Source organism: Carcharodon carcharias, chromosome 1, assembly GCF_017639515.1.
Source record: "Carcharodon carcharias isolate sCarCar2 chromosome 1, sCarCar2.pri, whole genome shotgun sequence".
In the NCBI taxonomy this organism is placed as follows: domain Eukaryota; kingdom Metazoa; phylum Chordata; class Chondrichthyes; order Lamniformes; family Lamnidae; genus Carcharodon; species Carcharodon carcharias.
The window spans coordinates 141,808,273-141,825,447 of NC_054467.1; the positions used below are offsets into that span (position 1 = coordinate 141,808,273).

Sequence of the window (17,175 nt, forward strand, 5' to 3'; positions counted from 1 at the left end):
CCTCCCCCTGGACTCCCTCCCCTCTCTGCACTCCTTCCTCCCCCTAGACTCCCTCCCCTCTCTGCACTCCTTCCTCCCCCTAGACTCCCTCCCTTCTCTGCACTCCTTCCTCCCAGTGGACTCCCTCTCTTCCCTCACTCCTTCCTCCCACTGGACTCCCTCCCTTCTCTGCACTCCTTCCTCCCCCTGGACTCCCTCCCCTCTCTGCACTCCTTCCTCCCCCTAGACTCCCTCCCCTCTCTGCACTCCTTCCTCCCCCTAGACTCCCTCCCCTCTCTGCACTCCTTCCTCCCAGTGGACTCCCTCTCTTCCCTCACTCCTTCCTCCCACTGGACTCCCTCCCCGCACTCATTCCTCCTCATCCCTCCCTTACTCCCTCCTCTCTCCGTAACCCTTCCCCACTTTGAATTCCTTCCCTTAGACCTTCCACCCCCTTTACACCTACCTCCCCAGTTGCCATCTCCTCCCCCATTTCCCCCCCGCCCCGTATTCACTCTCCACCCAACATTCCCCCAACACCTTCACCCCCACCAACTTCACACCCCTGATACCTTCATTTCCCCCACTAACCTCACCCCCCCAACACCTTCATTTCCCCCCTTCCAACCTCACCCCCATGACATCTTCAGTCCCCCGTTCCTAACCTGACCCCACTGACACCTTCATTTCCCCGCTCCCTGGCATTTCTTCCTTTCCAAGTCAATCCTAGACCTTCCTCTCCCACCCCCTCAACCATCATTCATTGTGAGCATCAACGGTGACTTTCCAACATCGTGAGCTGCTTTCCAGTAGAGCCACGTCCCTGAGAATCCACCCAGCATGCTATATGTGCCGTGCTGTCGGGCTCCAGCATCTTCTGCTACTCGGATGTCCATGATGTGAGCAAGGCCTTGGCAGTAAATCCCGACTTCTGTTCATCACACCTGTCAGGACGTGTTCTGCACTGGCGTGTTTTGCACTGATGTAGGTGGATGATTCAGTGTGAGAGGATGAGTCTGGCGGGCTGGCCTTATAATGATGTGCTGATCTATTACAAATGAGGTTCCCGACGTCCGATGGCGGGGAACATGGCCCACCATCAACGGGTTGAACGGACGATCGCAAACTGGTTTCACAAAATTGTGAAATTGACTTTTGGGCTTCTTGCCATATTGTCCGCTCATGCCACTGAACATGCACGGCGCCAGTGGGCACAGAAAATTCCTCCGAAGGTCAAAAATCCAGCAAGTGTAAGCTGGCTGTACAGGGTAGCTGAATTTGAACTTGCTGTTTTCTCATTTTCTAATTAAGAGACAATGCTCAGTCAGACGTCACCTTCTGTTGAATAGCTCACAAGATTTTACTTTCAGGGAGCTTCACAAAGGAAAGCAAAGCAAAAGCAATCTTTTTTTGATATTGTAGGTTTGAACATTCATCCTCTTCAGTCTTGCAGAAGCATTTGGAACTTTAGCAAGAAAAATGCAGGAATTAATTCTCCATTAATATCACAATATTTAAAAGTTATGAGCATTTACAAGCTAACTTACTGTGTAAACCATATTTCCTAGTAGCAGGCGGCCAGGCGTCTTTCCATTTCCAAATGCAGTGTCTATAGGAAGCAAAAAGGCTGAAGTGAGTTCAATAGTTCAAATTATTAGTTGTTGAAAGCTCCAAGAAAATAATCCTACATCTGGTAGTCATATCACAGCAGCAGATTTTTCATAGTTAATGTACGGTCTGATATTTAAAAGAACCATGTTATTCTGTAAGGGCTTCGCAAGAACTGTTCCTCCAGGATTAGTGTAATAAAGATGTAATTGCTTCAGCAGAATTTCTCTTTTTTAACATTACTCTGTGCACTGGGGCAGTTTTGGTGAAACGCACAGAGTAATGTTCCTTCAAACTTTCAAAACAAATTAGAAGAATGATCATGGGAAATTTAGGCCTGCCAGCTTGACATTTACTGCAGGTGAAAAATTGGGAGTAGATTCTATGAGAAGTGGGCTGAGGACACTTAATGAGAACAAGAGCAATAAATCTAAGGCAGCAAGGGCTTTTGTACATCCATGGCAGAGAAAATTACTGAGAATTTTATGCTGCAATAAATGAAATGGATGACATTAATGTCATTGATATTATTCATTCTAACTATCATACAATATTCAAGGAGACGGCTTTGCGCCCTTAGGGGTGTCTACAGAAAGGCTAGTGTCACCCAAGAGCCCATGTTTTTCAATAATTGTTAGGAAGCAAAGCCAGCAGTGCCCCATAGTTACTGAAAGCACAGAAAAAGTTGAATAAATTGTTCTGAGGTACAAACTGCCAGGGAACATTTCTCCATTAGCCTACTACATACTGCAGAAAATTATAGTCAACTCTACCTCTGCATTTCTACATCTTAAGGGAAAAGTTACCAGAAGATCGTGTTTGACTAATTTGCTAGAGTTCTCTGAAGATGTGACAAGCAAAGTGGATAATGGGGATCCTGTAGATGTCGTATATCTGGACTTCCAGAAGGCCTTTGATAAGGCACAAAAGATACACAAGATAAGATCACATGGAGTTAGGGGTAATATATTAGCTTGGAAAGAGGATTAGCTAACCAACAGAAAGCAGAGAGTCGGGATAAATGGGTCTTTTTCTGGATGGCAAGCTGTAACTAGTGGAGTGCCACAGGGTTCAGTCCTTGGGCCCCAACTATTTACAATCTATATTAATGACTTGGATTCAGGGATAGAAGGTACTATAGCTAAATTTGCAGATGACACCAAAATAGGTGGGAAAGTAAGTTGCAATAAAGAAATAAGAAATTTACAAATGGATATGGACGAGTTAGATGAATGGGCCAAAATTTGGCAGATGGAGTTTAACGTGGATAAGTGAGACGTTATCCATTTTGGTCAGAAGAATAAAAAGGCGACTTATATTTAAATGGAGAGAAATTTCAGAATGCTTCAGTGCAGAAGGATCTGGGTGTCCTTGTGCATGAATCGCTGAAAGCTAGTATGCAGGTACAGCAGGAAATAAGGAAGGCAAATGGAATTTTGGCATTTATTGCTAAAGGAATAGAGTATAAAAATAGGGAAGTGTTGTTGCAACTGTACAAGCTCCCTGCAGGAAACTGAACAATAATGACTGGATGAGGCCTGCTTGGGTATTCCCAGAAATTGCTGCAGCAAAAGCAGTGAATTTTCTTTTGTTGAGCCCTATTAGCATACTATTGTCACCCTTGCATTCTTTTCATCACCCTCCCCTCGGGAGTTGCCCAAGGGCTGCTGCTAGTGAGGCAGGTGGCCACATGGTGTGGGAGTGGGGGTGGGGGTTGGGTTGGCAGTGTTCAAATGGGGCATTCAAAAACAAGCACACATTTCTGATAAAAATTGTAAAACGGTTTCAAGCTGCTTTATGGGCAATCTAAAATAGCCCCTTTAAGACCTGCTGTTTAGAGCGTTTAACACCAGTACAAATGGCTGGAGTCTTTGCAGCACATGCTCTGCTCATGCCTAATTATTGCAACTGTGGTCCCACATACTTCATAGGACCTAGGTTTGCATATTAAGAGTAGTCTCCTGTGTGAAACATATGACCGTTCCAGCCACGCATTTAAAGGTCCCTACAAGATAGTGCTGCCACAGCACCAGTGAAAATGGTTGATAAATTACCCAAAGATATTTTCAGGCTTCTAGCACCCCCTTCATATCAGGGAAGGCACAATTAAAATTGGCACGACAAAAATATATGGTGCATTAGTACCTGGGAAGATACCATTAGTGACAGAACTCATCTTAGTGTAAACCTTGTGCTGCACATTTCTTAACTCCAAACATACATGGCACTTCTAACGCATTATATCCTACAGGTGAATACATTTCAATCTATGTGCCCCATTTCAAAAAGAACCCTGCAGTAATTTCCACCCCCGTTTGCGGGGGGGGGGGGGGGGGGGGGGGTGGTGGTGGTTGGGGGTTGCGGGGGTGAGCGCACCGCCGTTTTATGTGGGCTGGCCAATTAAGGCCCACACAGCATGACATCCACCAGGAAGCGCTATACGCTCCCTGTGCGGGCAGGAGGTGGGGGGGGGGGGGAATTCCCTCAGCTGGGAGTATGCTTTTTCGCGCACTGATCTCTCTGAGGCTAAGTGCTGCCTCAAGGAGATTGGCTCTGAATTAAAATTTGCAATACAAATGATAAAAATATTTCCCTCACACGTCCCCTCATGTATCACTGTCACATGAGTTGGGACATGTCCATAACTTTAACTGAAAGCGTAATTAAAAATTTAAATACCTTCATGAAACCTCATCCGGCCCGTGGATGAGGTTTCATGTTTTTTCTGACGCCCACCAGGGCTCCTGGCCTGCCCGCCAACCTTAAGGTTGGACGGGCAGGTCCATTAATGATTTTAATTAGTTTCGCAATGGTCTCAATAGGATATTGACAGGTCGGCTGGCACGGAGTTAACTCAGCTGCGCCCCCAACTCGGCTGCGCCCCCGCTGACCTGAAAATGGAAATGACGCGGGGTGACGACGGAAGTTCCACCCGACGCCATCCCATGTCATTTTACATGTCGGCGTGAGGTCCCGCACCCCCCTGCACACCGACGGAAGATCCTGCCCCTAGAATTTGAAGGAGGAAATTCAGAACAGTCATTAATTTATACCACTTTTCGTTTCTCTTACACTGGTGAACTGTATAATGAAGTTCCACAGTTTAGCAAAGTACAATTGCTATCGCCGAACAGAGATTCATTTGGGTGAAATTTGAATGCATGAAAAATTGATTATTATATATTATATTAAAAAACCCTCCCCTCCAACATTTATTTTTCTGGTTAAGCATTTCAAAAAGTGTCTTTTTTTTTGGTTTTCACTATTATGTAAGTTTTTTGTTCCAATAAATGTTGATGAAACTTTAGGGCTCAAGACAAACCGTTGAAACCGAAGTTGAACCAATGGGAAAATACTTCATTTTATATTTGCCAGTTTAGGAAAAAAAGGCAACACAGCTAACTCTGGGTTGTATACATGAGGAAATAAGGTGTCCTGAAAAGATCTCGCTAAACATTTCTGTTTATCTATGCTGCTTACCATGCTCGAGGGCTTTCAGCGGGAACCAAAACAGAATAACCGAGTGGAACAGGCCATTCAAACAATGAACCCAGAAAACCTATGGGAAAAGAAAAATCCATGAGAACCATTTACGACAAACCAGCACTGTGAACTCTAACCCTTCTCTTTATCGTGGTTTCAAATTCACTAAGTGTGTTTTTGTCTCACCGCCACTGTGAGGCGTTTTTACTGACAACCACTTTTAATCTTTTAAGTACTTGGGCTTATTTTGCAGTTTGCCCCCAGTAACATCTTTTGATATGATTGCTATATTTTTTACTTTGTTTGTTGAACTGCTGCACAAGCTGTTTGCTACTAAACTAGCACTCCAAGCCGGAAATCAGAATTCAATTTTTTGCAGTGACGTTTTTAAATCTGCATCATGACATTATAAACTGAAGCAATAAGCCTTTATCTTTAATACAAAATTTAACCAATCCATATGTAAAACAATTTCTACTACCTATTACAGATCTATAATTAAAATGTATTCCAAACAACTGACAAGTCAGGAACTAATTTTAAGAACAGTTGCACTAAAAACACTTGGAGCTAAAGGGATGAGTTAAAAGTATTTAACCATCCTTATAATGATATGTTATAAATTCATGAGTGATTTGTTTTTCTACATTTAATCCAGTTAGTCACATTATTGGAGATTATCTGCTGCCTTATAAACTCCTTGGTGTATTAATTTGTTGAGTTAAAGGCAATGGGGTGCATGAAATCATCATTAGCTGTGCTGGGCATTCTGAAGTGATGCTCAAGTGGCTGAAAAATGATTTTTTGTTCCAATCTCTTTGCTCATTTATTACTTTCTGGTACAACCAAAGTATTAAATGTGAGTCACTCATTTTCAATTAGTTATTTACACACAAAATGGAAAATGAAAAGCAATATTTACTCACTAAGAAATACAAGTTCAGTAATGACTTGAAACAAAAACACTACCAATATTTGTTCGCTAGTTTCTCATTGTGATGTTAGCCTGTATGTTGTTCCTCCTCCCCTGCCCTATTCACATTCCATCCAGATGCTACTCAGTACTCTGTAAAAGAAAGTACTTTAAATTTGACCCACATCACTACAAATGTTCACTTTCTCTCATATAGGGGCATTGTTAAAAAGCAGCTACCAAGTTTTAATCAAGCTAAGTCAGCATACTCAAATTATTTAGCCAACTGCCATGTTACAATCTGTCTTGGGCGACTGAAGCTCTGCTCACTGATATCCAAGTGTTAATTAAAAGTTAAGGTTAAATAGCTCTTAAGAGTCCAAAGTTTCACCCTACAACTTTTAAGGCAGAATTACTTATTGATCTGCAGTTGTGATGTAACAGGCACAGAATTCATGAAATGCAAGACTACCTCATGTAAGGTGGATTCATCTTTTGCTTAGTTACATTTTAGGTGGTTTACAGTTTTGCACATTACACAGGCTTGCAATGCATATGTAAGATAACTGGTACATAAAATATACAGTAATAGCACTGAACTCACTGTACACTGGATTCTTCCAGGAAAAATGTTTTGAAGTGCAAAGTATTTAAAAATATTTTTTTCATGGAAATCCTATGCAATGAACGTAAAAAAAACCACTTAGGAAAATATCTAATTTCTCAAAGTAATAAACTGCTGAAATGGTATTAATGGAAAAACAGACATTTGTTAAAACTTTAAGAAATGCTGAGGTAGGTCTGACAATGCAAAACTCAGGACAAAATAAAATGAAGCTACCCAATGCTAACGTGCTACAGAAGCTGGTGTGAACTTCTGTATAAAACTGACTCAACTGTTAGATCTTATAGAATGCCACATCACAGAAACACTTATACAATTAATTGTGCAGCATTTTCCTACCCCACTGCTCCTCATATCCTTCAATAATACTCTCGTAAAGTATCTATTTAATTTTCTAACACTTTATACTTTGATTAAACAACAGTTTGTGGCAAATAATTCAACATTCTAACCACTATCTTGTGCAAATAATTTTTTTCAAACTTCCCCTTTATTTCTTTTTGTCATGATGGTAATTTGTAGTGCCTTGCTGGAAACAATCCACTACTATTTATCCTATTATAACCATTAACAATCTTGAGACCTTTATCAGATCTGCTCTCAACTTCTCAGCTGTAGATTCAAAATGAAGGATTCTGCTTGCACTGTCACCTTTAATGGCCTGTGCAAAGAAAGGAAAGCCTTGTATTTATGATGTCATCAGGACCTCCCAATGTGTTTCAGAACCAAACGATTGCTTATGAAGCGCAGTCACAGTTCCTATGTACGTACAGGCAGCAGACAACACACACAGAGCAAGATCTCAAGTGGTAAATAAATGAATGACCAGATAATCTGCTTTCAATGGCATTGGTTAAAGCAGGAAAGTTGTCTAGCATACTGGGAGAAATCTACTGTTCTCCAAATAAATGTCAAGGGATCTTTTCAGCCACTTCAGCTGGCAGATAAAGCCCAAGTTTAAACATGTACTGAAGGATGGAACCTCCAACAATACAGCAATTCCTCAGCATGGCACTGAAATGTCAATCTGGATAGCTTGCTCTGATTCTAGACAGATTCGTGCATTTCAAAATCATTGTGATACTGGGGAGGAAGCACTAGATAATGAGAAAGAAGCACCTATGATGGGTTGATGAAAGGTCTCCTGGTACAGATCAAATATCCAGTATGTCAAATACCACTTCTTGAGTTATATGGGAATGCAATACAATTGCCACTGATCTTGTGACTTGCCTGCTTGTAGATGGAGGCTTGTTAGAACAGTAAAACTGTTTTGTAGACCCACTTATTCTTTGTATTAGGAATTAGTCTTCCTAGCACTTGGGAATCCAATACCTAAGACCTCTGGTACTTCAACGTCATCTCTTACATGACCAATTCGGGGCATCACAATTTAGGGAATGTGAATGCTTTATAAAGGTGCAGAAAACATTTACCTGAATGGTTCAAAATATGAGAAACTTCAGTTACGAGGATCGATTGAAGAGGCTGGAGCTGTTCTTAGAAAAGAGAAGGTTGAGAGAAGATTTGGTAGAAGTGCCCAAAATCATGAGGATCTAGACAGAACAGTAGGGAAATACTGTTCCTTATGGTAGACGGGTTGAGAACCAGAAGGGGCAGGTGATGAGCAAAAAAAAGAGAAAATGTTTTTATGCAGAGTGGTTAGAATCTGCATGCATTGCCTGAGAGGATAGTGAAGGAAGATTCAATTGCAGCTTTCAAAAGGGAATTGAATAAACACAAGATAAGAAATTTGCATTGTTACAGGGAAAGGGTGGAGAAGTGGGACTAGGTGAGCTGCCTTCGCAGAAAGCCAGCACAAACCCAATGGGCTGAATGGCTTCCTTCTGTGCTGTAACCATTTTATGATGCTGTGATGATATTGTGGCACATCTATTGTCACCAGTGCTGTCTGACAAACCTTAGTTATGAAGATGTGAGGCACAGTAGCAGCATCCTTCAAAAACACTCTCATTGTCCCTATGGAGGTTCAGACCTGCACAAGTGACAATAGCTACCACTTTTGAAACCAAAATGTTCACAGGGTCTCCTAGAAAAGGAGATTCTGTTAAGAGATTCTGCAGAAATCATTAAAGACCTTAATAAGTAAATTTCCTTATATTTTTCCAACTTCCTCTTAATGTTTGATATTTCATTTTTGGAGGGACAAAATTCTCAGATCATCATTAAACATTTAGTCTGTTAATGATATTAAACCACCTTTATTTACAGCCAGTCTTAGCAAAAAAAAGTAAACCATCAATTACTTACTTTTGAAGTTTTGTCACTATTGTCACACACAATTGTGGCAGCTAATATGTACAGTTAAGATCCCATAGTGAGCAAGTGAATAAACAGATGATCTGTTTTTGATGTTAGTGAGGAAATGTTGGCCAGATCACCAGGATAATCTACAACCACCTGAGCAATGTAGCATTTTATCCGAGAGACAGTACGTATTTATAACAATGCAACACTACTCCCTACACCGTAGTGGGCAGTTTAAATCATGTGCTCAAGTCTACTATGGGGCTTGACCCTATTTTCTTTTAAAATTGAGAGTGTGTTATTAACTGACTCAAGATCCCTTTTAAGTATCATATGGACAAATGTCAAGTGATAATTAATTGGCCATCAGGTGACCTCATTAACTTGATGCAATCACATTCAAAGGGGTGGTTCCCTTGTACAGCTGGGGAGTGGCGCTCAGAAGGAGTTCTTCTCTGGAAGTTATGTGGGTGCTAGATTAGGGAATACAACCTTAAACGTCAAATATCACACAGTGAAAATGTTATTATTGAGTTACAAATAGTTGAGATTTAAAAAGCTACCACTCTCCACTGCATTATATCAGAGTTTGTTCTGTTCAATGACCTGCAGTGATTTCATTTTGAATTTTTGATTGACAAAAGCACCCAAGGTGGGCATTAGTTGAAATGATTCGTGTTTTTAATTTCCTGGCAAATACACTTTTTTCACACAAGTGCTATCTTCACACTCAATTTTTTGTTTGGTTTTCATAGCAAATCAATGCAATATCTATTGTAATGTTCAATGAAGCACATTTACTCTTAATTTTTATGATATTCCTTTGATTCAAATGGATCTTTCCGTGCACCATCCTCTGCAGCTTGCCCTATTTCTCAATTGTGAATCAATAGTTTAGCTGTATAGGGAATTTCAGACTACATACATAGTAGTAAAACGGTTTGCATGTTTCAGTCTTGTTAACAGTTTCATGCTCAAGCACCAGAAACATGCATTATTTTGATTTAGTTATCATCAAATTATAACTGAATGCAAACTGTTCCAATTAAAGGGTTTGATATTGCTATCAGTGGTTTTGATTCCTGAGGATTTACTGTGGTTAAACCTTCATGCAGTCATGCATATATCATGCATATAAAGTGTTGGCCACTTTAACACATGCTTAAAATCAAGTTATGTACACAAAGCTGCACATAGGGAAGAAGAAAGCTTCAAAAAATAAATCTAGTATTGCGATGCGTAATTCACAAATGCCACAGGCATGAGTTATGTCGGCTAGATCAAGAGTGATTTAATTCACTAAATTCAATTTTATTTTGTTCTGTATTTAATTGACAATGCAGGGTTTTAATTGTTAGTTTTCATTCTTCCTTAAAAGCAGGAGATGGGAGAAGTGAGAAGCAGAGTAGAGAATAAACGTAAAATTTCAGTGGCGAATGATCCATGCAAACCGCCAACTGCAAAGTGTAAATGTGCTTCAATTCCTGAACTAATGCAGCATTTGTCTGCAGCAACCCCCAATACAATAAAGTGAATAGAAAAAGCAAGTTTAAGTAATCCAACAAAAATATAAAGATAAAAACAAAAAAACTGCGGATGCTGGAAATCCAAAACAAAAACAAAAACAGAATTACCTGGAAAAACTCAGCAGATCTGGCAGCATCGGCGGAGAAGAAAAGAGTTGACGTTTCGAGTCCTCATGACCCTTCGACAGAACTTGAGTTCGAGTCCGAGAAAGAGTTGAAATATAAGCTGGTTTAAGGTGTGTGTGTGGGGGGGCGGAGAGAGAGAGAGAGAGAGAGAGAGAGAGAGAGGTGGAGTGGGGGTGTGGTTGTAGGGACAAACAAGCAGTGATAGAAGCAGATCATCAAAAGATGTCAACAACAATAATACAAAAGAACACATAGGTGTTAAAGTTAAAGTTGGTGATATTATCTAAACGAATGTGCTAATTAAGAATGGATGGTAGGGCACTCAAGGTATAGCTCTAGTGGGGGTGGGGAGAGCATAAAAGATGTAAAATAAATAAATAAATAAATAATTTTTTTTCCTTTTTCTCTTTTTATAATGGAAATAGGTGGGAAAAGGAAAATCTATATAATTTATTGGAAAAAAAAGAGAAAAGGAAGGGGGAAACAGATAGGGGGTGGGGATGGGGGAGGGAGCTCACGACCTAAAGTTGTTGAATTCAATATTCAGTCCGGATGGCTGTAAAGTGCCTAGTCGGAAGATGAGGTGTTGTTCCTCCAGTTTGCGTTGGGCTTCACTGGAACAATGCAGCAAGCCAAGGACAGACATGTGGGCAAGAGAGCAGGGTGGAGTGTTAAAATGGCAAGCGACAGGGAGGTTTGGGTCATTCTTGCAGACAGACCGCAGGTGTTCTGCAAAGCGGTCGCCCAGTTTACGTTTGGTCTCTCCAATGTAGAGGAGACCACACTGGGAGCAACGAATGCAGTAGACTAAGTTGGGGGAAATGCAAGTGAAATGCTGCTTCACTTGAAAGGAGTGTTTGGGTCCTTGGACGGTGAGGAGAGAGGAAGTGAAGGGGCAGGTATTGCATCTTTTGCGTGGGCATGGGGTGGTGCCATAGGAGGGGGTTGAGGTGTAGGGGGTGATGGAGGAGTGGACCAGGGTGCCCCGGAGGGAGTGATCCCTACGGAATGCTGATGGGGGGGGTGAAGGGAAGATGTGTTTGGTGGTGGCATCATGCTGGAGTTGGCGGAAATGGCGGAGGATGATCCTTTGAATGCGGAGGCTGGTGGGGTGATAAGTGAGGACAAGGGGGACCCTATCATGTTTCTGGGAGGGAGGAGAAGGCGTGAGAGCGGATGCACGGGAGATGGGCCGGACATGGTTGAGGGCCCTGTCAACGACCGTGGGTGGAAAATCTCGGTTAAGGAAGAAGGAGGACATGTCAGAGGAACTGTTTTTGAAGGTAGCATCATCGGAACAGATGCGACGGAGGCAAAGGAACTGAGAGAATGGGATGGAGTCCTTACAGGAAGCGGGGTGTGAGGAGCTGTAGTCGAGATAGCAGTGGGTTTGTAATGGATATTGGTGGACAGTCTATCACCAGAGATTGAGACAGAGAGGTCAAGGAAGGGAAGGGAAGTGTCAGAGATGGACCACGTGAAAATGATGGAGGGGTGGAGATTGGAAGCAAAATTAATAAATTTTTCCAAGTCCCAACGAGAGCATGAAGCGGCACCGAAGTAATCATCGATGTACCGGAGAAAGAGTTGTGGAAGGGGGCCGGAGTAGGACTGGAACAAGGAATGTTCCACATATCCCATAAAGAGACAGGCATAGCTGGGGCCCATGCGGGTACCCATAGCCACACCTTTTATTTGGAGGAAGTGAGAGGAGTTGAAGGAGAAATTGTTCAGCGTGAGAACAAGTTCAGCCAGTCGGAGGAGAGTAGTGGTGGATGGGGATTGTTCGTGCCTCTGTTCGAGGAAGAAGCTAAGGGCCCTCAGACCATCCTGGTGGGGGATGGAGGTGTAGAGGGATTGGACGTCCATGGTGAAGAGGAAGCGGTTGGGGCCAGGGAACTGGAAATTGTTGATGTGACGTAAGGTGTCAGAGCAATCACGGATGTAGGTGGGAATGGACTGGACAAGGGGAGAGAGAAGGGAGTCAAGATAACGAGAAATGAGTTCTGTGGGGCAGGAGCAAGCTGAGACGATCGGTCTACCGGGGCAGTTCTGTTTGTGGATTTTGGGTAGGAGATAGAAGCAGGCCGTCCGAGGTTGGGCGACTATCAGGTTGGAAGCTGTGGGAGGGAGATCCCCAGAGGAGATGAGGTCAGTGACAGTCCTAGAAACAATGGCTTGATGTTCAGTGGTGGGGTCATGGTCCAGGGAGAGGTAGGAGGAAGTGTCTGCAAGTTACCTGCGGTCTGTCCGCAAGAATGACCCAAATCTCCCTGTCGCTTGCCATTTTAACACTCCACCCTGCCCTCTTGCCCACATGTCTGTCCTTGGCTTGCTGCATTGTTCCGGACTGAATATTGAATTCAACAACTTTAGGTCGTGAGCTCCCTCCCCCATCCCCACCCCCTATCTGTTTCCCCCTTCCTTTTCTCTTTTTTTTCCAATAAATTATATAGATTTTCCTTTTCCCACTCATTTCCATTATAAAAAGAAAAAAAAAATATTTATTTATTTATTTTTTCTTTTTTTTTTACATCTTTTATGCTCTCCCCACCCCCACTAGAGCTATACCTTGAGTACCCTACCATCCATTCTTAATTAGCAAATTCGTTTAGATAATATCACCAACTTTAACACCTATGTGTTCTTTTGTATTATTGTTGTTGACATCTTTTGATGATCTGCTTCTATCACTGCTTGTTTGTCCCTACAACCACACCCCCACTCCACCTCTCTCTCTCCGCCCCCCACACACACACCTTAAACCAGCTTATATTTCAACTCTTTCTTGGACTCGAACTCAAGTTCTGTTGAAGGGTCATGAGGACTCGAAACGTCAACTCTTTTCTTCTCCGCCGATGCTGCCAGACCTGCTGAAAAATATAAAGAGTTGCATGAAAATATTTTCATGAAAATTGACTGTGATGTTAAGAAAACAATAGAGGCAAAGGTCTTAGTTTTCGTGAATATTTTTAAGATGACACTCAATTATTATTAGTATTTTCGTGAATAGCTTCTGCACATAACATTGAACCAAACAATCGGTGCTGTGCTGATACCAGGCGTCACTTATTGAAAAGCAGCCTATAAATTAAGACTTAATTGAGGGAAGACCTTTTCTTTTTAGGAGTTTCCAAAGAGTTTTACTGCAGTGACAGATAATTAATCTTCTTCATTACCTCAAGGTGTATTAACAGGAAACCCTCTATTCCCTTCTCCCTTATATGCTTATCTATCCTCCCCTTAATCTATTTTAATTGCTACCACAGCGAGTGATTGAAGCAAGTTCCACATTCTCACCACTCTCCAGGTAAAGGAGTTTCTTCTGAATTCCCTATTTGATTTCTTGGTATATCCTATGTTAATTGCCTTTAGTTTTGCTCTTCCTCACAAGTGGAAACATTCTCCATGTCTACTCTATCAAAACCTTTCATAAGGCCTCTATTAGGTCACCCCAGCCAACTGTACACAGCAAATCTCTACAAACAGCAATGTGATATTGACCAGAAATACTGTTTTTGCAAAATTGATTGAGGGATAAATATTGACCAGGACACTGGGGATAACTGGCCTGCTGCTCTTCAAAATCTGAATAAACTGCCTGATAGTATAAAGGCAGTACACTTTGTGAAAAGTACCATAAAGGTGGTAAAAGGCCAAACAATGACAACTACGAAGTTGCTGATTGAAAGATGAGGATATGAGAAGGAATAGGTTTTCAACTTGCTGCAAGGGCATAAGTCTGCCAGTGCAGATGAGCTGCCTGTCATTTTATTTCCAATGATTTCAGGCAGTTTCTATAAAGGGTAGCCCACCCAACTTTATGCCCTGATGGCGAGGCAAAAATCTCCCCCAGTGTATCAGTGAGTCATAAACAAAACTGCTGTCAGTTTGCCTCACACTGCATTATGTCTTTCCACAAGTTCAGTGTTGTAATTCAAAAAAAATACCGAGAAGTGGTGAAAGGCTTATTGAATCTGAAAACCTAGAAAAGGTATTTTATGATTAAATGTTCTATTGCTAAATATTTTTAAAATAGCTTCTCTTTTCAATAAACCATAATTTCTCTCACTTGTCTATCTATCAGAGCCCTAGGCTGTGTGACAAAAAACATAAACATAGACTCTTTCCATATGAAGATGAATATAATGACTTAAACACCCAAAAGCCAAGAATCTGAATAAACCGCCCGATAGTACAAAGGCAGTACAGTTTCTGAGAAGTACTATGAACAAGAACTCAGGGTTCCCAGATACCTCAAGGACTCCAATGAGCACAGTGATACCTTATTTAATGTTTACTCTACTCAGTGGCTAGCCTCCCAGTATCACCTGTCTGACAGTCCTCTTGACAGATGCGAAAATTCCAACTCTGGCTGGGTAGAGTTTTTTACTTTTAGTTTTAAGTTAAGTGAATAATAACTAGCTTGAAAAAAAAACCTTATTTGGTCCAACAAGTCCATACCAGCGCTTATGTGCCGCTGGAGCCTTCACCCATCTACCTCCATCAGCGTAGTCCTCTATTCCCTTCTCCCTCAAATGCTTATCTATCCTCCTCTTAAATTAATGTATAATAATTGCTACTACAGTGAGTGATTGAAGCAAATGCCACATTCTTACCACTCTTTAGGTAAAAGAGTTTCTTCTGAATTCCCTATTTGATTTCTTGGTATATCCTATATTAATGGTCTCTAGTTTTGCTCTTCCTCATAAGTGGAAACATTCTACTATCTACTCTATCAAAACTTTTCCTAAGACCTCGATTAGGCTTTTTTTTCCCAAGACAGAAGAGACTCAACCTGCTCATCCTCTTCTAAGGTTCATCCCCACATTTCTGCTATTATCTTTGTAAATATTATTGTACCCTCTCAACAACAACCACAACTCATATTTATATAGCACCTTTAAAATTAATAGAACATCCCAAGGTGTTTCACAGGAGCATTATAAAAATAATGTGACACAAGCCACATAAGGAAATATTAGACTAGATGATCAAAAGCTTGGTCAAAGGAGTGTCTTAAAGGAGGAAAGTGAGGCAGAGAAGTATAGGGAGGGTATTCCAGAGCTTAGGGCCCGGGCAACTGAAGGCACAGCCACCAATAGTGCAGTGATCAAAACTGGGAATGCTCTAAAAGGTAGAATTCAACACAAAAGTGAGAGTTATTACATTTTGGCAAGAAAAATAAGGAGGTTGCAAATTTCTTAGAAATGGAATAGTGGAGCAAAGGGATCTGGGAGTACAAATGCACAAATCACTAAAAGTAACAATGTAGGTTAATGAGGTCATAAAAAGCAAACCAAACCCCAGGGTTTATTTCTTGAGGTATAAGATTCAAAAGTAAACAAGAGGTGCCAAACTTGAAAGAAAGACAGACTTGCATTTATTTGGCACATTTCACAACGCCAAGAAATCTCAAAATGCTTTATGGCCAATGAAGTATTTTGGGAGTGTAGACATTGTTGTAATGTAAGAATTGCAGCAGCCAATTTGTACACAGCTAACTTCTACAAACAGCAATGTGATGTTGACCAGAAAAACTGTTTTTGTGATATTGATTGAGGGATAAATATTGACCAAGACACTGGATATAACTGCCCTGCTGCTCTACAAAATCTGAATAAACTGCCTGATAGTACAAAGGCAGTACACTTTGTGAGAAGTACTATAAACAAGAACGCATGGTTCCCAGATAGCTCAAGGATTCCAATCGGAACAGTGATACTTTCTTCAATGTTTATTCTACTCGGTGGCTATCCTCCCAATGTCACCTGTCTGACAGTCCTCTTGACAGGTGCAAGAATTTCAACTTCAGCGCAGATGCCTCAGAGTTGTGGGAGTAGAGGAGATTATAGAGTAAGGGAGGGGAAAGGCTATAGAGGGATTTGAAAACAAGGATGAGAACTTTAACTTCATGATGTTGCTTGACTGGGAGCCAATCAAGCCCAGGGTAATAGGTGAAGGCTGAAAGAATAGATGAAAAAAAAAACTTGGTGCAAGGTAAGACTCAGGCAACAGAGTTTTGGTTAACCTCAAGTTTATGGAGGGTTGAATGTGGGAGACCAACCAGGTATTGGAATAGACAAGTCTGAAGGTAACAAAGGCATAGATGAGGGTTTCAGCAGCAAATTAGCTGAAACAGGGGCAAAGTTGGGCATGTTACAAAGGTGAAAATAGGCAGCCTTAGAGAGGGTCACTATATCCAGTGCATCTATATCTTTTTATAATGTGGCAACCAGAATTATACGCAATACTCCAGGGTGTGGTCTGATCAAGATTCAACACAATGTTAGTGCCAGCATGGCTCAATTGGTAGCTCTCTCGCCCTAGTCACACGGCTCCAGGTCCAAGCCCACTGAAGGATAGGAATAATATGGGAAGGGTGGGACAGATGGCAAGCCCATCGGAAACAATGTCAGCATGGAGACAACATGTTCCACGCTGACCCGCCCCATAGCCATAAAGCGCTGGGGGATGGATTAATGAGGGCCGAGTGGGACTTAGGGGAGGCAGTGATATAGTGGTGCTGTCACTGGACTAGTATTCCAGAAACGCACGGTTTGAATCCCACCATGGCAGGTGGTGAAATTTGAATTCAATAAAAATCTGGAATTAAAAAGTCTAATGACTGGGCTGGAAGTTCTGAG

General features: G+C 41.6%; 1 protein-coding gene across 4 annotated transcripts in view; it reads right to left on the bottom strand.

The window, feature by feature from the left end:
- The window catches only part of atp8a1 (ATPase phospholipid transporting 8A1), a 474,917-nt gene that overhangs the window by 75,406 nt on the left and 382,336 nt on the right, over window positions 1–17,175 (bottom strand). For all 4 annotated transcript variants that reach the window (XM_041186502.1, XM_041186517.1, XM_041186510.1 and 1 more), the window contains 2 exons: window positions 5,068–5,146; window positions 1,527–1,588 (listed from right to left, as the gene is read on the bottom strand). In XM_041186502.1, coding sequence (XP_041042436.1) covers window positions 1,527–1,588; window positions 5,068–5,146 — 141 coding nt within the window. The remainder of the gene's footprint in view (window positions 1–1,526; window positions 1,589–5,067; window positions 5,147–17,175) is intronic.